General features: G+C 46.1%; 1 protein-coding gene across 1 annotated transcript in view; it reads left to right on the plus strand.

The window, feature by feature from the left end:
* LOC126173477 (tyrosine-protein kinase Dnt-like) overlaps window positions 1–25428 on the plus strand; it is a 581953-nt gene that overhangs the window by 505015 nt on the left and 51510 nt on the right. The window contains exon 4 of the mRNA XM_049920958.1: window positions 16109–16286. Coding sequence (XP_049776915.1) covers window positions 16109–16286 — 178 coding nt within the window. The remainder of the gene's footprint in view (window positions 1–16108; window positions 16287–25428) is intronic.

Below are 25428 nucleotides of genomic sequence, written 5' to 3' on the forward strand. Positions count from 1 at the left end.
ATTACGCAGCTGAAAGCGGTTTACTTCAGAAACGTGCGTTACTTCGGCTGCAGTTGTCCTCAACTATTTGTATCTGTTAGTGGATTTTCGTAAGTTTTAATCAGAATAATACAAGCTTTAAATCAAACAAAAAGTTATACGAACAAGTACACTGCCTGACAAGAAAAAGTGAAGCACCCATAAGGAAGGAGACAAACAAATGAATTTTCACGGCCTGAAGGGGTACATGATTTTATTTCATTGATCACAATATCCAATCAAATTTAGAAACAGCTTGAGAGTGAGAGTCCAGTTATCAGTATGACGTCGCTGCATGCACTGATTTGGTTATATCCTCTCCTGACGTAAGCTGGTCCTTGATAACCCGATAGTGGCACTGGGACGCAGTTAACATCTGAACTAGTCCCACAGATGCGCTTTCGCGTAGAGATAAGGGGACATTACTAGCGATGAGAGGACCTCCGCATATCCAGACAGTTGATAGAGACACATGCCATTTGTGGGTGAGTATTATTCTGTTAAACTAAGCAACTAAGATACAGTCGCATGAGAGGCCACACATGAGGTCGCACGATGTCCGTGACATATCGTTGTACCATCAAAGCTCCCTTGATCGCTAGGAGCCGTGACCTGAACTCATACCCAATGGCTTCTCGCACCATGATGCCGTGAGTAACACAGCTGTGCCTCTCAAAATCATTCGAAGGATGGGGCGTCTCTCCAAGTCACCGCTGTTCTCGCCGACGAAGATCATCTGGGATCGTGCAGAAAAACGAACGCTTTCTGAACACAATGCGATGTCTTTCATCAGAAGTCCATGCTTCCCAGTCACGACGCCAAACGCAGCCATTTGCGTTATGATATTAACGGCAGTGAATGCATGGGCCTGCTGCTGATCTCCAAGTGTCTAAAAACGAAAAGAGCTTAAGAAACTTCCTCAACTATTTGACCGCCTGTGATTTGTATCTTGCACGCCTGTTCCTTCGGGGAAAACAGAAGAGAAGATTAGGGTTAGACGTACTGTCGAAGACAAGGGAATTAGAGAAAGGTCACAATTCTAGTTTCGGGAAGGATAGGAAAGGAAACTGGCTTTGCCCTTTTAAAGGAAACATTCCAGCATCCCCTCCAGGTCATTTAGCGAAATAATGGACAGCCAAAATCTATATGGCTGGGCGGGCATTTGAACCACTTCCCTCATGAATACTTGTCCAGTGTCAGGTCACTGCGCCCATGTGCTCCTTATACAATGACGAAAAAAAAAATGTACGCCTGGAAAGACGACGTCGATTTTGATCCGATGATGGCATATGCCACCTGAGGGATAGTAGATATGTCGGTAATGGTTTTAATGTTTTCCACCAACAGATTGGGTAATGGCATTTCCTTTAATACGAAATGGTAACAACCAGAGGGCCCAGTGTAAAGCAAATTGGTAACCATGCCACAGTCCGCCCCCGGTAGCTGAGTGGTCAGCGCTACAGAATGTCAATCCTAAGGGCCCAGGTTCGATTCCCGGCTGGGTCGGAGATCTTCTACGCTCAGGGACTGGGTGTTGTGTTATCCTCCTCATCATCATTTCATCCCCATAGACGCGCAAGTAGCCGAAGTGGCGTCAAATCGAAAGACTTGCACACGGGAACGGTCTACTCGACGGGAGGCCCTAGTCACACGACATTTACATTTACCATGCCACAGAGATGCATTCATGGTTCCCAATGCCAAATGAGCGAATCTGAAAGGGGTCACATTGTGGCCTTCCTTGTGGCGGGATGGTCCTTTCGGAGAACTGCTACACAAGTTGGACGTGCTGCGTCGATTGTGCAACGATGCTTGTATCAGTAGTAACGCGAACATTCTTACACACGTAGCCGAGATTCTGGACGTCCACGCAGCACAGACGTCCACCAGGATTGTAACGACAGCAGTGACAGATCGTATAGGTACAAGAGGACAGATAAGAGGTTCTTGCGAATCCAGACATGTCAACACGAACTGTTGCGAACTGGTTATTAGCAATGGGGCTACAGACACGGTCACCTCCAGCCCATCATCCACTCACGGAACTGCACCGACGTGCACCGCTAGACTAGTGCCGTCAGAGGATCCCTTGAAAGTTGGAATGGTGCGCCGTGGTCTTCAGCGATGAAAACAGATTCTGCCTGCACGCAAATGATGGTCGTTTGCGCATACGACGTACACCTGTTGAGTGCTTTCTCGTAGAGTGCATTCGTCCAAGACACACTGGCCTTATGGTTTGGGGTGCGATAAGCTACCGCTCTCGATCAGCTTTCGTGTTCCTGAACGGGACGTTAATCAGCGCTCGGTACGTGCAGAATGTTGTTAGGGCCTTCTTTTGCAACAGGAAGGTGATGTGTTGTTCCAATAGGATAATTTTGGCCCACACACTGCCCGTGAAACTCAACATACTCTGCAACTTCCCTGGCCAGGACGATCTCCTGACTTGTCTCCAATCGAGAACAAGTAGGTTACGATGGGAAGGGAAGTGACCCGTGCGATTCGTCAACGTACAGCTCTTACAGAACTACGTGAACGGATCGAGTAGGCGTGGCATAACGTAGCGCAGAGCAGTATTCGCTATCTGTACGATCGACTGGGTGCCACAGTCAGCGCCTGTATTACGCCCGCGGAAGCTGTACCACGAACTAATATGGATACTTCTCCATTGGTCGATACCTGGTACCCCAGAACCACTTGTGCTATTAATGTGTGAATGCAATCATCTTATATACTTCATATGAACTGTTGCAACAGTAATCTTGTAGCCGGCTGCGGTGGCCGTGCGGTTCTAGGCGCTGCAGTCCGGAACCGCGGGACTGCTACGGTCGCATGTTCGAATCCTGCCTCGGGCATGGATGTGTGTGATCTCCTTAGGTTAGTTAGGTTTAAGTAGTTCTAAGTTCTAGGGGACTGATGACTTAAGATCTTAAGTCCCATAGCGCTCAGAGCCATTTTTTTGAACAGTAATCTTGAGTGAATTGGGGAACCTCTAAAGTGGTGTACTAGTATTTGTTTCCAGCAGTGTAAAAAAGACCAAGCTTCGGACATCAGCTCTAAGCTCTGATGATAGTAATCCATTCTCTTATGAATGTTTCCAGTGTAATATGACGTTTTATGTAAGTTTGCAGGCTCTCGAGGCCATTGTCATTGAAGGCAAAACTTCCTAAATTGTGAGGCCCCGTCATGTTTGTTCCTCTTCAGATTTCTTCTTCACAGGTCGATGTTTCGACCTTCTGCTGACAATCTTCTACAGGACTCTACTATTATCCACAGCCAGTTAACTGGAGACACAAGAAGAGTCCTGAAAAGAATATGAGCAGAGGCGTCGAAATATCGGCTTATGAAGAAGAAACTTGAAGAAGAATGTGACGTAGCCCAACAACCAAGAAAGTTTGCCTTCTGTAATATGCCGTTCACGCTTTAAAGTGCATTATGTACGGAGACAGCGTATAGGTAATAAGCGAAAACGAAGTAATGTCTAACTATTAATTGGCTCATTGTGCCTCTTGTAATATACTGAAGAGGGTAACAGTATCACGGAACAGAAATAATAGTTGCACTAGTTACGCAGTTACATTTCATGATAAAGGGTAAGTGACGCGTATTACAGTGAGCGAGTAATCTGTAATATATAAACTCTTTCTTTTGAGTTTTTGATTACGCTCACTTCGCGTTGCAAGGTCTATGAACAGATGAAAGCTATTTGACCACGCCCTCCCGGCCACGCCCATCGCTGATCAAACTGGAGGACATAACGGCCGGGCGACAGCACCGTAAGCTGACTCACTGCTGGAGTGAAACGCGGAGCATAACTGAAGTTTCCGAGGCCTCACCTTATTGGCGGCACCGCGTGTTTGCCCGACTAAAATCTTACAGTGCAGAGAAATTAATTCGTTGGAGCGAGAAAATTTTCCTGTGACTGAAAAAATGACCAGCAGTTCCTTTTTATTGTGTCTTGATCGATTTCAGAGCTGCCAGCCCCATATTGAGATGCACCTCGCTTATATACTTCTTGTAGGAATAAGATATGTATTTCCTAAGATCGTAGCTTTCTGATGTCACCGTCTAGAAGTAGTGTGCACAGCAAAACCTGTATCGACCACCGAGGGGACACTTCCCGGGCAGTCTTGTGAACAAAGGTTTTGCAGTCCACGCTACTGCTGCATGCTGATGACAGCGAGCTAAGATCGTAGGTAATACAAGGGCTATCCACAAAGTACATTACGTTTTGGAATTAAAAATAAATATAAAGTATTGGAAATTTTTTTATTATATACAGATGAAAGCCACACTTAAATACTACTTTTCTACATAGTTGCCATTTAAGTTAAGGCACTTATCGTAGCGATGGACGAGCTTGGAAATTCCTTCGTCGTAAAATTCGGCCGCCTGCGCCTTCAACCACGTGGTTACCTCTTTTGGGACAGAAAAGGTGTGATTTTTGTGGATTTCCTGGAAAGAGGCACTACAATAAACTCTCAAAGGTATTGCCAAACTCTGCACAAACTCAGAAGAGCAATACAAAACAAGCGCAGGGGAAAGTTGGGCTCAAAGATCTTGCAGATTCACGACAACGCCCGGGCCCGCACGGCAAATGCCACTCGTGAAGTTCTCGAATCTTTTAAGTGGGAGTTGTTTCCTCATCCGCCGTACAGTCCCGACCTGGCACCGAGCGACTTCCACTTATTCCCAGCAATGAAGAAGTGGTTGGCTATGCAGCGTTTTGATGAGGACGCACACCTTCAAGAAGAGGTAACCACGTGGTTGAAGGCGCAGGCGGCAGAATTTTACGACGAAGGAAATTCCAAGCTCGTCCATCGCTACGATAAGTGCCTTAATTTTAATGGCAACTATGTAGAAAAGTAGTATTTAAGTGTAGCTTTCATCTGTGTATAATTAAAAAAATTTCCAATACTTTATTTATTTTTAATTCCAAAACGTAATGTACTTTGTGGATAGCCCTCGTACTTACCCCCGATTCTTCAAAGAATCGCGCTTCAGTCAGGAACCGCGCGACTGCTACGGTCGCAGGTTCGAATCCTGCCTCGGGCATGGATGTGTGTGATACCCTTACGTTAGTTAGGTTTAATTAGTTCTAAGTTCTAGGGGACTGATGACCTCAGATGTTTAGTCCCATAGTGCTCAGAGCCTTTTGAACCATTTTTTTAACCATCTTCAAAGAATCGAACGCCCACGTATAAAGCAGCTTCAAACCTCCGATTACTGGATGATTGTAATCTGGCTGTTTGTGCTCCATTTCAACCAAAAGCAAGTTTTCCGTGCATCTCCTGAAGATTAACATAATTTTGCAGATACATTCACAGTTGTATGTAGGGGGTTGGGTTGTTTTGGGGGAAGAGACCAAACTGCGAGGTCATCGGTCTCATCGGATTAGGGAAACATGAGGAAGGAAATCGGCCCAGCCCTTTCAAAGGAAGCATCCCGGCATATGCCTGGAGCGATTTAGGGAAATCACGGAAAACCTGAATCAGGATGGCCGGACTCGGGATTGAACCGTCGTCCTCCCGAACGCGAATCCAGTGTGCTAACCACTGCGCCACCTCGCTCGGTGGTTGTATGTAGGTACTGTGTGCAAAGTGTGCCACGATTCGAGATGGTTGTAAAGAAGTGATAAATTTAAAAGTCATGCCTGTGAGCCATTTTAAGCAAAGGTAGTTTTTCACGCATCTAAATGCCTCTGACGTCATACCTCCTGAACTATGTGTCGTACAATGATATAATTTTGCATGCCATTCAGTTGCATATGTGGATACTGTGTGCAAACTGGTTTACGAAGACTCGCTGTAAAGAAGTAGTAAATTAAAACGTCATGTCTGATGCTCAAATTTTACTGCAGGAACAGCGAAAATGTAGTAAGTGACAAACTTTTTACATTTTATCATTTTTTGGGGTGGTTTTAGCGAGAAAGATGTTTGTTATAGGTTTGAAATTAAGTGTAAAGTTTGTTGACAGTCACTAAGTGCTGTCATTCTCAAATACTGGATGAATAAAGTCCGAGCGACTCCGTACTGTCAGCTACGCTACCTTAAGACAACTGTTTCTAACTGTTATGCTTGTATTATTGTGCTTATCTTTTAACATGAGATTAAGCCTCTTAATGAATGGATTAGGACAGTGTTTTAAACGCTTTTTAAATTGGATCAATAATTACACGAAATCATTTTTTTTTCCCCTCGAAACCGTCCTTATTCCCTAGGGGTTACGGCGTAGTCGCCTCTAAGACAAGACAAAACAAAACGATGCGGCACGAAGGAATTAACCGAATGGGACAGAAGTCGATAGATGTTTTTGTATGCCTCCTGGAACGCCGGGCGTGGGTCTGCTCCTGAAAACTGAAAGGTTGGCCGAATGAAGGAAGTGAGTAGGTGAAGGAAAAGGTAATACACGTTGGTACTGCAAGAAAGTAAAGTGGTTTACTGGTGCATGAATATATACAGAGCATACATAACTTTGTACGTAGGTGCGAGGCCGTAGACCCGACGTAAATAGAGCAAAGTATATGAAGCGAAGCTGAAACGAAGTGTCCCGGCCGTCTGCTCTTGATCCAATGAGGAGAATCTGGAGCGGAGCTCGTAGATCTGGACAGCGCCTGCTAGAGGGCGCTGTCGTCGGTGTCGGTGTCGTAGTGCCAACCTACGCCGTGGTATCGTAGCTATCGATACCACAGATGTGATGCGCATCTACAGACAAACAAGTGATTACAATTACAGAAAAATTGGATAATTTATTCAAGAGAAACAATTTCACAAATAGAGCTAGTCAATAACGCGTTGGTTCGCCACTGGCCCTTATTAAACAGTTATTTGGCTTGGCATTGATTGATAGAGTTGTTGGGTGTTCGTCTAAGTCATGTCATGCCGGATTCTGTCCAACTGACGCTTTGGATCGTCAAAATCCCGAGACGGATGGACGGCCTTGCACATAATGCTCCAAACGTTCTCAATTGGAGAGAGATCCGACGACTTTGTTGGCAAAGGTAGGGTTTGCCAAGCTCTAAGACAAGCGGTAGAAACTCTCGCGTGTGCTTGCGGGCTTTATCGTGCCGAAATGTAAGTTCAGGATGGCTTGCTATAGGGGACAACAAAACGCGACGTGCGATATCGTCCGTGTACCGCTGTGCAACAAGGGTACCGCGGATGAGATCCAAACGAGACCTTCTGTGAAAAGGAATGGCACCCTAGAGCGCCATTCTTCGTCATCTGGCCGTACGGCGGGCGAGAGTAACATTGGTATCCCATAGCTGTGTGAGGATTCTCAATAGTCATCGGGGATCAGTTCGAAGTGGGACTCATCACTCAAGGCAATCCTACTCCAGTAAAGGAGATTCCAGGCCGAAGACGTGTGTGGATACGCGCTGGAAAGCGGTGGCAGTATCAACCTGATTATCGCCCGCCCGCCATACGGCATGGCAACCAGGAGTGATGGTCTTGGGAACCATTTTTTTAAATAGTAGGTCCCCTATAATTGTCATTATTAAGATGGAAAGGGATTCACCATCTTGGAAGCAGAAGTAGAAAAAGCGCTGAAGAAGATGAAGAATAGGAAGGCATGTGGAATTGATGATTTACCAGCAGAACTGTTGAAGGGTCTGGGAAACAAGGCATGAAAAGAAATAGTCTACCTCTGTAACGAGATATATGACAAAGGGGAATGGCCTGAGGACTTCCTTGTAACAGTTATGATAACCAACGGAGAAAAAAAGAAACACTAAAAATGTGAAGAGCACCGGACCATCAGTCTTAATTTCTCATGCAGGTAAAGTCTTGCCGAGAGTGTTGAATAGAAGGCTATATGGGAAGCTGGATAGAGGCATTGCAGAAGAACAGTTCGGATTTAGAAGAAGAAAAAGAAAAAGAGATGCTATTGGCCTGTTAAGAACTATATGGGAAAGATATATGGAAAAAGGTAGAGAAATCTTTGCTGTTTTTATAGATTTAGAAAAGGCTTTTCACAGAGTTCAGTGGAACAAGCTGATGGATATTTTGGAGAGGAAAGGAGTAGACTGAAAAGAGAGACGACTGATACAGAATCTATATTTACGCCAGAAAGTAAAGATAAGGATTGGAAATGGAATGTCAGAAGGAAGCAGCATTGGAGGAGGTGTTAGACAAGGTTGTTGCCTTTCCCCACTGTTGTTTAACGCATACCTTGAAGAGATTATTGCGAAAGGCTTAGATGTGAAAAGAGGAATATGTATTTATGGAAAGAGAATAGAATGTATAAGATTTGCTGATGACATGGTATTAGAGGCAGAAAGTGAGTGGGCAGTGAATAACATGCTGAAAGATCTGAATGAAGCTTGTGTGGAATATGGGATGCAAATAAACACAGCAAAAACAGAGTATGCTCATTAGTACAAGACGCAGACTGTCAAATATCAAAATAGGACAATCTACCATTAGCCAAGTAAGTGAATTTAAATATCTTGGATGCACAATAACTGAAGACTTGAGATGTCACCAGGAGGTGAAAATTCGAATTGCCATAGCGAAGGAGGCATTCAACAGAAAGAGGAGACTCTTATGTTGCAAATTAGATAAAGGTCTAAGGAAAAGGCTTGACAAATGTTTTGCGTGTAGTGTGGCACTATATGGGGCAGAAACATGGACACTGAGACGAGAGGATGAAAACAGGTTAGAAGAATTTGAGATGTGGATATGGACGAGAATGGGAGAATAAGCTGGATGGAAAGAGTGAGTAATGAAAGAGTATTGGAAAGGGTTGGTCAGAGAAGATGTCTGGTGAAGGTTGTAAGAGAAAGGAAAAAGAACTGGTTGGTACATTCATTGAAAAGGGAGTGCTTGCTTGCTAGCAGATGCTTTGGAAGGATTGGTTTGTGGGAGAACACTGAGAGGAAGAAGGAGATACAAGATGATAGACGAATTAAAGGGAAGAGGAAATTATGCAGACCTGAAGAGGATGGCAGAAGACCGGACAGCCTGGAGAACTACCAAGTGAAAACCTGCCTTTTGGCAGAAATGATGATTATTAATAATTGGTAACCTGCACAAAATAGTGTGTTACAAGACCACAACAGACTAGCTATAGTATGACTGAAATATATTGGATCGTTAAAAGTCGGCACCATTCGAAATCTATTATCTGTTTCAGATTGCTGCCACACTGAGCAACCCAAAGTTGTGACACTATAATTGCCTGACGATGTGTTGCTGTGTTTCTTGTGTGAGGAGAGGGTTAACTGATTAATGACAGTAATTTACTTATATTTAACACCTTAACACCGGCGCTGATCAGTGTTTTCCCGCAGTGAGGCGGCGCGCGTTTTCACACTTGATCTGTCTGCTGTGCTTTCCGTTTATCCCGTCGTGGGACGGCAGTCGTAGTCGAAAGCCCGAGGCTGATATTTTAATACACTGACCTTTACTAAAATAACCACGAATTATGCGACATCTCGTTTGTTCGAAAAGCTCTCTCGTTGAAGGGTCACAGAACATAATTGTACTCACAGTGGTTCGATGCGACTGGCTGACAAGTAAATTCATTTACGTTATTGTTCTGCTGGTAGCATAACAGGGAGGCAGTTAAAACTGAGCGACCCGCCGCGCAAATTTGCCGTTCGCGGTCAATCATGTTAGCGGCGCAAAACTACGGACTACGAACGGACTTACACCACATTCAAAGTAAAGGGGCCAATATGAGTCTGAACTTCACTGCGTGCTTGCTATGGTGTTCAAAACTATTAGTGCGACGAGTTGCCAGAGATAACGGACGGTCTTTTTGACGGAACGTCAAAACTATGTGTATCTACTGTGTTTGCAGTTATTTATTGAATTACATTCATACCGGCTCATACTGAACCAACATGTGACTCTTTTACCTCCACCAGGCTTCTCTTCAATTAATGTAATCGCAGTTACAACTTCGTGTTGGAAGCTATACAAAACTTGTGAATTTTGTACATCCTGACGATTAGTTGCTTCAAATAATAAAATCCATGAATTCTTCACTATCAATATGGGGAATATCTCTTTAACGTTAATGCTCACTATTTCTATTCCACCGCTGTCCGGGGCGTCTCAAGACACGCCTTCGATCTCCAATTTCATTGACTGGAGTAAAACACTCTTCAGTGATAGTCCCACTTCGAATTGAGCCCGGATGACAGCACCATGGGGGTCTGTGCGACGAACCACTGACAAAAACGTCGCCGCCGAGACAAGTGTGTGCGTAGTAGGACCGGTACGCGTTAAAAACGTTACGGATAGTGGCAGTTGTGGAGAATGTTCCACACGGTCGCTGGGTTACCTCTGCTGGTGGGTCCATGCCTGGTGCTGATGCAGGGGTCACTAGCAAAGATGTTTCGTCTCCATTCTCAAGTGATTCTACCCCCTCTGGAACGCGTTTCCGGCCATATGTACGAGGGGTGTCCGTAAAATAAGGTTCCTAATTTTTTTTTACAGTGTAAAACATGTTTATTTCATGAATGCGTACATTTTGGAAAGTTCAGACTTTAACCTATTTTTGTACATAGTCGCCATTGAGGTCAATACATTTTTGCATGCGGTGTACGAGCTTTTGAATGCCCGAGTCAAAACAATCTGCCGCTAAGCCGCGCAGATACCTGAGAACCGCTTCTTCCAGCTGTCCTCCGTCGCCGAAATGCGTTCCACCCAGGTGTTTCTTCATGTCAGGGAAGAGATGGTAGCCACTTGGGGCTACGTCCGGGCTGTAGGGCGGGTGTTTGATAATACCCCATCCAAATTTTGCAATGAGCTCGTTGGTGGCTTTAGCAGTGTGCGGTCGAGCGTTATCCTGAGCCGGCCGCGGTGGTCTCGCGGTTCTAGGCGCGCAGTCCGGAACCGCGCGACTGCTACGGTCGCAGGTTCGAATCCTGCCTCGGGCATGGATGTGTGTGATGTCCTTAGGTTAGTTAGGTTTAAGTGGTTCTAAGTTCTAGGGGACTTATGACCACAGATGTTAAGTCCCATAGTGCTCAGAGCCATTTGAACCATTTCGTTATCCTGATACAGACGCACCCCGTTGGACAGCCTACCCCTCCTCTTGTTTTGAACTGTGCGGCGCAGTTTTTGCAGTGTCTCGCAGTACCAGGCAGCATTGATTGTTGTATCGGTGGGCAAGAACTCGCACAACAATACCCCCTTCCTGTCCCAAAACACTGTTGCCATCACTTTGCCGACACTTTGCGTTTGTTTGAACTTTCGCGATCTTGGCGACTCTGGGTGCTTCCATTGTTTGGACTGTTCTTTGGTTTCGGGTGTGCGGTAGTGCACCCAAGTCTCGTCTCCAGTGACGATGGAGTAGAGGTATTCATCGCCATGAGTTCCGCGATCTTCTTGGGCCGCTTCAACGCGCTGACGTTTGTGGTCTTCAGTCAACATTCTTGGCACCCACCTCGCGCAAACCTTAGCATGCCCTAAATGCTCCGTCAAAATCTTGTCAATAGAGGTTTTGCTAACATCAGGGATCATTTCGGAGTACTCACGAACTGTCACTCTTCGATCTGAGATTGTTTCGTCAGAAACAGATGGTCGTCCGGAACGCTCCTCATCATGGACGTCAGTACGCCCGTTCTTGGATTCTCTGCACCATTTGTGCACGTGTTCTACTCTCATACACTTGTCTCCGTAGATTTCGCATAGCTGGGAATGGATTTCTGCCGGCGCAATGTTTTTTGCAGACAGGAAACGGATCACCGAGCGGAGCTCACATGTGGCCGGCGAACCGAGGGGGAGGTCCATCACGTACGGCTGCCAGGCCAAGACTGTACACTTGGCCACTGTTTCTATGTTTCGATACAGTGTATCGACACGTGGAACTGTTTCAATGTTTCGGAACGGCTACGGTGGTATTTTATTCCGCCCCTGTCTCGGGTAACCGGACCAGATTCGATCTCGAACCAGACACAGAAACTGTATCGTTGTTATAAAATAAGGCTGTTTCAGTCCACCTGTGCTTGGAACGGACTAATTGTATCGAAACAGTGATGTTTCATTCCGCTCTGTGTCGGACGAGATTCGGGCTCGGCACAGGCACTGAAACGCATTTAACATACCACTTCATGAAACACTTCCAAGAGTGTCGAAATCTTTTTGACAAGCAATAGCATGAAGCTTAAGATATCCGAAAATAAAGCTTCGTTTCTAGCTGATTGTCATATTCCGAAATGGCGTAACACCTGCTTTATAAACACTAACCAAACAATCAAACAACGCATACTACTCACATTCAAAATACACTCCTGGAAATTGAAATAAGAACACCGTGAATTCATTGTCCCAGGAAGGGGAAACTTTATTGACACATTCCTGGGGTCAGATACATCACATGATCACACTGACAGAACCACAGGCACATAGACACAGGCAACAGAGCATGCACAATGTCGGCACTAGTACAGTGTATATCCACCTTTCGCAGCAATGCAGGCTGCTATTCTCCCATGGAGACGATCGTACAAATGCTGGATGTAGTCCTGTGGAACGGCTTGCCATGCCATTTCCACCTGGCGCCTCAGTTGGACCAGCGTTCGTGCTGGACGTGCAGACCGCGTGAGACGACGCTTCATCCAGTCCCAAACATGCTCAATGGGGGACAGATCCGGAGATCTTGCTGGCCAGGGTAGTTGACTTACACCTTCTAGAGCACGTTGGGTGGCACGGGATACATGCGGACGTGCATTGTCCTGTTGGAACAGCAAGTTCCCTTGCCGGTCTAGGAATGGTAGAACGATGGGTTCGATGACGGTTTGGATGTACCGTGCACTATTCAGTGTCCCCTCGACGATCACCAGTGGTGTACGGCCAGTGTAGGAGATCGCTCCCCACACCATGATACCCGGTGTTGGCCCTGTGTGCCTCGGTCGTATGCAGTCCTGATTGTGGCGCTCACCTGCACGGCGCCAAACACGCATACGACCATCATTGGCACCAAGGCAGAAGCGACTCTCATCGCTGAAGACGACACGTCTCCATTCGTCCCTCCATTCACGCCTGTCGCGACACCACTGGAGGCGGGCTGCACGATGTTGGGGCGTGAGCGGAAGACGGCCTAACGGTGTGCGGGACCGTAGCCCAGCTTCATGGAGACGGTTGCGAATGGTCCTCGCCGATACCCCAGGAGCAACAGTGTCCCTAATTTGCTGGGAAGTGGCGGTGCGGTCCCCTACGGCACTGCGTAGGATCCTACGGTCTTGGCGTGCATCCGTGCGTCGCTGTGGTCCGGTCCCAGGTCGACGGGCACGTGCACCTTCCGCCGACCACTGGCGACAACATCGATGTACTGTGGAGACCTCACGCCCCACGTGTTGAGCAATTCGGTGGTACGTCCACCCGGCCTCCCGCATGCCCACTATACGCCCTCGCTCAAAGTCCGTCAACTGCACATACGGTTCACGTCCACGCTGTCGCGGCATGCTACCAGTGTTAAAGACTGCGATGGAGCTCCGTATGCCACGGCAAACTGGCTGACACTGACGGCGGCGGTGCACAAATGCTGCGCAGCTAGCGCCATTCGACGGCCAACACCGCGGTTCGTGGTGTGTCCGCTGTGCCGTGCGTGTGATCATTGCTTGTACAGCCCTCTCGCAGTGTCCGGAGCAAGTATGGTGGGTCTGACACACCGGTGTCAATGTGTTCTTTTTTCCATTTCCAGGAGTGTAAAAATACCTGAAAATCATTCAATTACATTACAGTTTTTTATAACATACGCTTCTCTGTTCATGTACAGCAATCATATTAAGAAACGCAAGTAAGCCTACAACATTTTGAATAAAAAAAGGCGTAGAGACAATTATTAGACATATACATAAATTTGATGTAGGTATAATTGCAAGCAATCTGTTTGACATATCACTGATAGTGTAATGGTGAACGGGAAGGGCTGGGAAGCATGGTGAATTTATAGTAACTGTTCGAAACACCTTGAAAGACAAAAATTTTTTTGTTATATTTTGTTATTTATTCGAATTATTTGGCGCTATTTGTGACTATAGTCACTGTGCCTATTATCCACAATGATTCCCTTTGTGTGCATGGAAATTAGGAGGATGGGTATATTACCGATACTAATGGAATGTGGGAATCCCAGGAGCATATCCGTTGTTTCTGCAGTTTGCTGCCACCTCCAGTTCCGTTCGTGGTGGTTCTTCTGTCTGCAGCTATGGCTGTCCTCAGCCAATTGAAAAGTATGAAAGTCACACGACACGAAAGCAGCGCATTTGGTGAAGGAAATACGAAACTGCCAAGACGCCTAAGTGATAGTTTCATACTTTCTGCGATATGATTAGCGCTCTCGCACCTCATTTGTGTTTATATGGACATACTTATGAAGTAGACATTCAAGATGATAAAATGTGTAGGTTTATTAGATTACAAAACACAAACTGTTTCACTGTTTCGAACCAGCGTATCGAAACATTACATTTTACTGTTTCATTTGCTTCGAAACAGTTACGTGTTTCAGTTTGCCCATCTCTACAAGACTGAGCTCCGCAGGCAGCTCGCTAGGGAGGGAATTTGGAGTGGGGGAACCAAAGTACACACCTTATTTTATGGACAACCCTCGTAGTAGGGTTTTGGAGCATATACTGTATTCAAACATTATGAATCACCTCGAAGGGAACGATCTATTGATACGCAATCAGCATGGTTTCAGAAAACATCGTTCTTGTGCAACGCAGCTAGCTCTTTATTCGCACGAAGTAATGGCCGCTATCGACAGGGGATCTCAAGTTGATACCGTATTTCTAGATTTCCGGAAAGCTTTTGACACCGTTCCTCACAAGCGACTTCTAATCAAACTGCGGGCTTATGGGGTATCGTCTCAGTTGTGCGACTGGATTCGTGATTTCCTGTGAGGAAGGTCGCAGTTCGTAGTAATAGACGGCAAATCATCGAGTAAAACTGAAGTGATATCAGGTGTTCCCCAGGGAAGCGTCCTGGGACCTCTGCTGTTCCTGATCTATATAAATGACCTGGGTGACAATCTGAGCAGTTCTCTTAGGTTGTTCGCAGATGATGCTGTCATTTACCGTCTAGTAAGGTCATCCGAAGACCAGTATCAGTTGCAAAGCGAATTAGATAAGATTGCTGTATGGTGTGGCAGGTGGCAGTTGATGCTAAATAACGAAAAGTGTGAGGTGATCCACATGAGTTCCAAAAGAAATCCGTTGGAATTCGATTACTCGATAAATAGTACAATTCTCAAGGCTGTCAATTCAGTTAAGTACCTGGGTGTTAAAATTATGAACTACAATTATCAAGGCTGTCAATTCAGTTAAGTACCTGGGTGTTAAAATTATGAACAACTTCAGTTAGAAAGACCACGTAGATATTATTGAGGGAAAGGCGAGCCAAAGGTTGTGTTTCATGGCAGGACACTTAGAAGATGCAACAAGTCCACTAAAGAGACAGCTTACACTATACTCGTTCGTCCTCTGTTAGAATATTGCTGCGCGGTGTGGGATCCTTACCAGGTGGGATTGACGGAGGACATCGAAAGGGTGCAAAAAAAGGGCAGCTCGTTTTGTATTATCACGTAATTGGGGGAGAGTGTGGCAGATATGATACGCGAGGTGGGATGGAAGTCATTAAGGCAAAGACGTTTTTCGACGCGGCGAGATCTATTTACGAAATTTCGGTCACCAACTTTGTCTTCCGAATGCGAAAATATTTTGTTGAGCCCAACCTACATAGGTAGGAATGATCATCAAAATAAAATAAGAGAAATCAGAGCTCGAACAGAAAGGTTTACGTGTTCATTTTTCCCGCGCGTTGTTCGGGAGTGGAGAGATAGTATGATTGTGGTTCGGTGAACCATCTGCAAGCACTTAAATGTGAATTGCAGAGTAATCATGTAGATGTAGATATGACCTTTGGTCCTTATCCACTGAGGGACCGTTTCCTGCAGTTATGGTCTCATTGACAGACATCTAGCTTTCTGGTGACGTCGTATCACTACAACTAGCCTAGAGAGAAGAGAGAGAGAGAGAGAGAGAGATGTTTATTGTTCAACATGTTATGGATGCTGAAGGCATTAGAGAAGAGGTCACTGAGCAGCCGAGTGAGAGTTGCGTGTGGTGTGTGTGCAGAGAGCCAGCAGCCGTCGGTGGTGGTGGATGCGGCGGCCGCCGTGTCGGAGGCGACGCCGACGCTGGTGTTCTACGTGGCGCTGGGCTGCGCATGCGCGCTCATCGTCATCGTGCTGCTCGCCGTCGCGGGCTGCTACCTCAGGACTTCCAAGGCGCGCCGACACGGGCACATCCTGCAGTGAGTACCGCCCTTGTCGCATAAGAGCCTCTTCTGCGTCTTTCATAACTCCTCCTTTAACTGAAATATGGATAAAAGTATATTAAGCGGTAATACAGGGTGGCGCACGAAATGTGTTACCATTTTGTTTTTGAATATAAACTTTATTGTCAATACAATCTGAAAGGAACATATACTACAATGAAGAGCCGTCCATGGAGTTTTGTTCTAGCTCAGCACGTGCTCAATATGTCCACCGTTTCGTTTCCTAACTTCCTTCAAACGAACACTGAAGTTAGTGATTACCCTTCGGCACATGTCTTCCGTAATTTCACTCCAAGCGTGAAGAATAAGTCTTCTGAGCTCCATTAAATCACGTGGACGTTTCGGGAAAAATTTTTCCTTTAGGTACCCCCCAAAGAAAAAAGTCACATGGATTGAGGTCTGGACTATTGGGGGGCCAATTTTGTCCGTCATTGAAGCGACCTGGAAACCTGAGTGAAATGATCCGCATGTCGAAATGCTCGTGTAAAAACTCCAACACAGTGTTTGCAGTATGTTGCCTTGCTCCATCTTGCATGAACCAGTGTGTGTTGTAGGGCAAGGCAGTAGCAAGAAGCTGTGGAATTTAATGGAGGTCAGAAGACTTATTCTCCAAGCTTGCAGTGAAATTACGGAAGACATGTGCCGTAGGGTAATCACTAACTTGTTCGTTTGAAGGAAGTTAGGAAACGAACTAGTGGACATATTGAGCATGTGCTGAGTTAGAACAAATCTCCATGGACGGCTCTTCATTGTAGTATATGTTCCTTTCAGATTGTATTGACAATAAAGTTTAATTCAAAAACATAATGGTAGCGCATTTCGTGCGCCACCCATTACATAACAGGTACAAGAGCTAGTGGGGAAAAATAAGAACGGAAGACCAAGAACCAAGTGCATGGATTTTGAAAGGGTATAAGACATGCATGCAGTCTTCTACCTATACTATTCAGTCTCCATAGTGTAAACAATAACCGTTTACATTGTTTATAAAAAGACGCTTGTGGTCTATCAACTCGAGAATTATCTCTGATTAATTAAGGCGAGGATAATCAATGTTGTCTCCAGTGCGGATGCACACCAGTCTCGAACTCTTATGGGGTATCAAAGAGGGAAGAATGAGGGGGGGGGGGAGGCAGGTATCAGTTACAGGCAAATAGGCAGCATCACTTTTACCCACAACTTAAGACAACTAATGCCACATAAACAAACATTTCTGCTTCTCAAACTACAATAGTACTCATGTTAAACGTTTTAATGATCAGACAATCAGTGAAGTATTTAAGTCACACAACACAAACTGAGCAAAGTCTGAGAGAAGCAATAACAAGACAAACAAAAATTAGTCATAATCTTGAAGGTGACACAGTAACCATCTTCTAAGTAAAATTCTTTTATTGTTTCTTTCCAGTGTGGGTCACACAAATAGTATCATCACTAGTTTCAACTTTTTAGTAAGTTCTTATCAGATGATGTGTTTAAAAAGAAAGAAGAAAAGCATGTACTAAAATGAGAACGAGATTTTCACTCTGCAGCGGAGTGTGCGATGATATGAAACTTCCTGGCAGATTAAAACTGTGTGCCCGACCGAGACTCGAACTCGGGACCTTTGCCTTTCGCGGGCAAGTGCTCTACCATCTGAGCTACCGAAGCACGACTCACGCCCGGTACTCACAGCTTTACTTCTGCCAGTATTTCGTCTCCTACCTTCCAAACTTCGCAGGAGAGCTTCTGTAAAGTTTGGAAGGTAGGAGACGAGATACTGGCAGAAGTAAAGCTGTGAGTACCGGGCGTGAGTCGTGTTCGGTAGCTCAGATCGTAGAGCACTTGCCCGCGAAAGGCAAAGGTCCCGAGTTCGAGTCTCGGTCGGGCACACAGTTTTAATCTGCCAGGAAGTTTCATGTAGTAAAATGCTGATAACATCTACATCTAACATGCACTTGTATATGTTACAAAGTAACTCATGAAACATAGGCATACAACATTTCAGTAAAAGTACAATACAGCAAGTTCAGTGTAAATATTTTCACAAATTAAATGAGTGTGTACTTTTAACCTGCGACATCATGGTGAGAAAACATGGAAATTGCCAAAATATGTACAATTAACTCTTAGTACCATTTTACTTTATATAAAAATTAGAGCATGAACTACACTCCTGGAAATTGAAATAAGAACACCGTGAATTCATTATCCCAGGAAGGGGAAACTTTATTGACACATTCCTGGAGTCAGATACATCACATGATCACACTGACAGAACCACAGGCACATAGACACAGGCAACAGAGCATGCACAATGTCGGCACTAGTGCAGTGTATATCCACCTTTCGCAGCAATGCAGGCTGCTATTCTCCCATGGAGACGATCGTAGAGATGCTGGATGTAGTCCTGTGGAACGGCTTGCCATGCCATTTCCACCTGGCGCCTCAGTTGGACCAGCGTTCGTGCTGGACGTGCAGACCGCGTGAGACGACGCTTCATCCAGTCCCAAACATGCTCAATGGGGGACAGATCCGGAGATCTTGCTGGCTAGGGTAGTTGACTTACACCTTCTAGAGCACGTTGGGTGGCACAGGATACATGCGGACGTGCATTGTCCTGTTGGAACAGCAAGTTCCTTTGCCGGTCTAGGAATGGTAGAACGATGGGTTCGATGACGGTTTGGATGTACCGTGCACTATTCAGTGTCCCCTCGACGATCACCAGTGGTGTACGGCCAGTGTAGGAGATCGCTCCCCACACCATGATGCCGGGTGTTGGCCCTGTGTGCCTCGGTCGTATGCAGTCCTGATTGTGGCGCTCACCTGCACGGCGCCAAACACGCATACGACCATCATTGGCACCAAGGCAGAAGCGACTCTCATCGCTGAAGACGACACGTCTCCATTCGTCCCTCCATTCACGCCTGTCGCGACACCACTGGAGGCGGGCTGCACGATGTTGGGGCGTGAGCGGAAGACGGCCTAACGGTGTGCGGGACCGTAGCCCAGCTTCATGGAGACGGTTGCGAATGGTCCTCGCCGATACCCCAGGAGCAATAGTGTCCCTAATTTGCTGGGAAGTGGCGGTGCGGTCCCCTACGGCACTGCGTAGGATCCTACGGTCGTGGCGTGCATCCGTGCGTCGCTGCGGTCCGGTCCCAGGTCGACGGGCACGTGCACCTTCCGCCGACCACTGGCGACAACATCGATGTACTGTGGAGACCTCACGTCCACGTGTTGAGCAATTCGGCGGTACGTCCACCCGGCCTCCCGCATGCCCACTATACGCCCTCGCTCAAAGTCCGTCAACTGCACATACGGTTCACGTCCACGCTGTCGCGGCATGCTACCAGTGTTAAAGACTGCGATGGAGCTCCGTATGCCACGGCGAACTGGCTGACACTGACGGCGGCGGTGCACAAATGCTGCGCAGCTAGCGCCATTCGACGGCCAACACCGCGGTTCCTGGTGTGTCCGCTGTGCCGTGCGTGTGATCATTGCTTGTACAGCCCTCTCGCAGTGTCCGGAGCAAGTATGGTGGGTCTGACACACCGGTGTCAATGTGTTCTTTTTTCCATTTCCAGGAGTGTATTTTAAAGTTCCAATTTACTTGTGTACAATCAAAACTGTAACACGTCAGGAAAGGTAGTAAATGTCAACTTTGTGTAAGTATTATACACAAGTATTTATATAGCTGCTGTGGAAAAACTGCCACTCTAGCAACCAACATAAAATAAAAACTGCCACCCTAGCAATCAACATATAACATTCAAAATTTAATTTCCAGAAACCTACTTATGAGCTGCAGCCAAGTGACAATTCGACAACAACAAAAGAATCATACCATACAAACAGTAATGAACATTAATGTAAGACAGGAAAAAGTGTTGGGGAAGTGGATGGAGTAGATGATAATAACTAGGTACACGTTACAGAGACAGTGCCCAACTAAGGAGGTGTGAAGAATGGAGACCAGGAGGAAGATGTGAATAGCAGAACGGTGCAAAGCCTGTCACACTGAACGTCACACTGAACGTATCCACAAAATGGTACTGAATGTTGATAGCTGTATATTTTATCTGTGGGTGTCACACTGAACGTATCCACAAAATGGTACTTGAATGTTGGTAGTTGTATATTTTATCTGTGGCTGTTTATTCTGAGTAGGAGCTAGACTGTGGCTACGTCAATAAAAATTTTGGGAAACGCCGTGAGTAATGAGGGTAAAGGGCAAGGGGCACTACATTCGTCGTGTGTCAATAGGTCGAGAATCTGGGTCACATAGAAGGCGTGCTAGGGTAGTGCTATTGCAATGCCCACTGTTTCCATATAGTGCAGTGATCAGCACATCTGCCTAGTAAAGAGGAGACCCAGCTTCGAATTCCGATCCGCTAGAAATTTTCAAACTTCTCCATTGATTTAAATCAGTGCCCACTCGCAGTAATTCCTTTGTGCCTTAATTATCTCTAATTGGCCTACAAAAATCACCTAAGCTACACCGCATGTTCGTCTCGCGAGTTTTTCAATATTCTCACATTCTGGTGCTCTTCGATCCACGCGCCTACTATGCTAGCTGTGTGACATGCCGCAGTGTCCTGCTGGTAGATGCCACCGTGCCGAGGAAGAAAGAAACTGCATGTAGGGGTTGATATGGTCCCGAAGGGTAGATACATACTTGTGTTGATCCATTGTGTCTTTCAGAATTATATCACCCAGGGAATGGTTCAAATGGCTCTGAGCACTATGAGACTTAACGTCTGAGGTCATCAGTCCCCTAGAACTTAGAACTATTTAAACCTAGCTAACCTAAGGACATCACACACATCCATGCCCGAGGCAGGATTCGAACCTGCGACAATAGCGGTGGCGCGGTTCCAGACTGAAGCGCCTAGCACCGCTCGGCCACACTGACCGGCCCCAGGGAAAGCCACGGAAACATTCCCCAGAATATAAAGCTCCCACCTCCGGCCTCGACCCTTCCGACGATTGCTGAAGGGCCATACACGCCAACGGCCGGTGGAGCATAAAACGTGACTCACCTCAAGAGGACACCTATCGCCACTCAGCAGACGTCCAGTTGCGTGTTGGCGTGCAAATTCGTCTTCGTCGCCAGTGAACAGCAGTCAGCATGGGTGCTTGTATCAGGCGGCTGCCGCGGAGGCCCACACACAGCAACGTCCGCAGGAAGGACGTAGGCGACACGCTGTTGGTACCCTATTAGTTCGTCTGGGGGCGGGGAGTCTGTTGCTCAACAGTTGCACGGGTATTCGCCCGTACGCATCACCCCTGTCATCAATGGCCTGTGATGCGCCGCAGTTGCCTCGGCGCCAGTTTTTAGGATAGCGCCATTTTTCCATGCACGGTTTGCTTTAATCAGGCCGGCAGGGGAACAGTTTACAAACTCTCACTCTTAGCGCGAAAGCCAACGATCACGTCCTTTTGCACGTCAGGTAAATCGCTCCGTTTCTGTATTACCACAAAGACTGCACTGTTTTCCGCATCCCCCAGACAAGCTTTATATACCCTCCACTGTTAGTGCTGCCACCTGCCGTCTGTTACTGGACCGTGTATCTGCACGGGCATCGTTTTAGTGTCTTCTTACCAGACATTTCTCAACTCTCAAGCACAATGTGCTTTCTGGCAGAAGTGACCTGAAGGGAAAACCGAGCTCTGTAAATGTCAAACTGCCACGAAAGAAGTGCAAAGTACAATTTTTCCTGTCCTGCAACTCTAAATCAGAATTGAAACTAATTTGTTCATCATAGTTTGCACGTGGCTGTCATATCAGTAATTATTTTCTTCAATTGTCACGAGTTTCGAAATCGGTACGTGTAGTCTTAAAACTTTTACCAGCCTGATTCTCTAATCTCCTTTGTTCAATGGCATTACTTTCAAAATAAGTAACATCAACCGTGCTGTCGAATTGTCTGTTCGAGGAGCAAAGAATACTCCGTATGTAGAAATATTACGTCGCTACTGTAGTTGTTCGTTCCACTGTTCTGAAATTGGTAATCGGGAATAAAACACTGTATGAAAGTGAAGCATTTACTGGTAACAAGAAACAGGAGGCAGTTGAAATTTGGAACAGAAATGTCTCAAAAACAAAGCAGCTAAGCAATATAAGAAATGCAAGGAACTGTCTTACCAGCAGGAAGTAGCAGCCGGAGCACACGTCGTAAGACATGCTATAGCAGACAATATTGGAAGGAAGGGGGGATGTTGGTGGAAAACTTCCACCGGATATTAGAGAGTCTTTGTGTAGAGGGATTGGACAGAAATACGGAAACATGCCCACTAACAGCACCTGTGCAATGCCCTCATTACGTTGCATGTGTCAGTTGTGTTCGGAACAATGTTCTGTGTGCAAGCCGGCCGGAGTGGCCGAGCGGTTAAGGGCGCTACAGTCTGGAACCGCACGACCGCTACGGTCGCAGGTTCGAATTCTGCCTCGGGCATGGATGTGTGTGATGTCCTTAGGTTAGTTAGGTTTAAGTAGTTCTAAGTTCTAGGGGGACTCATGACCATAGCAGTTGACTCCCATAGTGCTCAGAGCCATTTGAACCATTTTGAATCTGTGTGCAATATGTCAAAGCTAAGTGAACAGGAACGTGAGAAAATTGTTGGTGCTTGTATGGTGGGTGCTTCGTAACCAAGCACGTTTGGTGTTTTAAGAGGCACCGCTTACAGGAAAGAAGAAAAACATCATCCATTAAGTCACAATGCGTACGAAAGTGTGTGTTGAGTGATCGTGACAGACGGTCCTTGAACAGGATTGTGTGACGAAAAATACGAGGATGACCGCTGCAAAAATCATTGCAGAACTGGATGTCGCACTCGCGAGCCCTGTTTGCACCAAACCAAGATCAAGGGAGTTCCATAAGCAGGGAATTTCAGAGCGAGCTGAAATTCCAAAGCCATTCATCGGTGAGACAAATACCTGTAACAGGAAAACGAAGTGTCGAATCCATGAAATCTGGACTGTGGATCAATGGAAGAAACTCATTTGGTCGGGAGAGTCTTGTTTCACTCTTTTTCCAACTACTGACCAGTTACGTCCCAAGAATGAAACAGGGCGAAGGTTCGGTGCTGATTTGGGTAGTCATATCGTAGTATTACATGGGCCCCATGGTTACTCTGCAAGGTCGCATACTGCCAATGATTATGTGACTATGTTGGCTTATCAGGTCCATCCTATGTTACAGTGTCTGTTCCCTAATAGTGATGCCATGTTCCAAGACGACAGGGTCCCTATTCACACACCTCGCATCGTGCAGGACTGGTTTTGTGATCATGAGGATGAACTGTCGCATCTCCGCTTGCTACCACAGTCGCTAGGTCTCAATATTATTGAGCTTTTGTAGTCAACTTTGGAGAGAAGGGTGTGTGATCAGCATCCACCTCCATCATCGTTATCCGAACTTGCCACTATTTTGTAGAAAGAATGGTACGAGCTTGCCTTGAAAACCATACAGAACGTCTATGTATCGGTCATGGTGGCGTAGACTTTCTTCCGCTGTTGGTTCTCTTTGAACTGCACAACGGGTAGCATGGGCGATAGACACTTTCAGCGAACAGTGTGGAGTAGGTATAGAAAAATACGATCGGTTAAAACTGATACCGGTATTTTAGTTCTGAATAACCGATATTTTTGGATACTTCTTTGGTTTCGGTTATAAGAGGCGTTTTTTATATTTTTACTAATAACAGTAAAAAATCGAAATATCAATTAGTCATCCATACATGCTACACAAATGCTCAGAGCTAGTGAGTTTCAGTATGATCATTCCGTCTGATCTTCCATACGTGACGATCGAATTAGGAATAAACAAATTAGAGAACAACTCAATGTTGATGGGATAAGCGACACAGTAGATAAATATAGAAACATATGGAATGAACATCTGGACAGAATGCCAGAAGAAGGTCTGGCGAAGTAACGATTGAGATACAGCCCAAGAGGAAGTAAAAACTCTGGTTGACCCAAAATGTGATGGGCTCAACAATAATCTTCAAAGAGGGAACAGGCAGTTAGCCTAATCCTTAAAAGTTGAGATGATGATGATGATGATGCTGTTGACATTGCTGGCTAATTGATTATTGTTGGCCACTTGTCTCAACAAGTTAGCCCTGCTGGGATACTGTCCCTGTCTCTAGGAGGCAGGCCAATACTAACCAGACCAGTACCTCGTCATTCTATAAAAGTACTCCAACCCCATCGCCAACACATAAACAAAACATAAGTTCATCCCCTCCTCTATCGTAAAATTTCAATTGAACTAAAAGAACTTGTATCTGTTGAGCTATAGTACTCTAAATCAAAGTCCCACGTCTTACTGTATTAAAAGCGGGAAAAACGTCGATGAACCTAATCCCTAAAAGTTGAGATAATGATGATGCTGTTGACATTGCTAGCTCATTGAACTTAGTACGAAAATCTCCTCGTTGAATTTACTTGTATCTGATACCGAAGCTGCTGAAGATCCTGACGACTGGAGCAAATAAATTATTACGAAGTCCAGATAGCAAATACTGTATGTAGAGTACAGCGGATACTGCACCGGGCTGACTGATGTATAGCCGTTCAGTGTATCGCTGCCCGAGAGCATTTGACCAGTGTAATTGTTGTTTCGCTAGGAACTGTCTTGTTGGTTAACGAACAGACACACCCGTGCCTCGGCGTCGCTGTACAGACCGGAGTGTGTTATTTGTTTTCATCAAACTGCACGTTGCGGCCGTCACGTTCGACTGGCGCTGGCTGTGGCGGACAGGAGGTAATAAACGGTGCGCTCACAAAGCGAGAAAGAAGACGCGTGGGCGGGCAGGGCACAGCACACGGCGCCCAGCTGTGTCTGGGGACCGTGCCGGGATCCGAGGTGTGCTGGCGCTGATGCCGATGTAGCAGGCGCACACCGCAGACCTTTCGGTGGTCCATTATACGGGCTGGGACCTGGCTGTGTTCAACACTCTAGATAAACAGTGGGATAGCCGTACTGTACTTCTGAGTCACATTATTATATCCACGACCTGACGTTAGTGAGCACGTAGGTGACGTATGTTACAACATGTGCAGTGGCAGAGTGTCTGTTCAAATGGTTCAAATGGCTCTGAGCACTATGGGACTTAACATCTTAGGTCA

The sequence above is a fragment of the Schistocerca cancellata genome, chromosome 1 (genome assembly GCF_023864275.1).
Source record: "Schistocerca cancellata isolate TAMUIC-IGC-003103 chromosome 1, iqSchCanc2.1, whole genome shotgun sequence".
Lineage (NCBI taxonomy): Eukaryota > Metazoa > Arthropoda > Insecta > Orthoptera > Acrididae > Schistocerca > Schistocerca cancellata.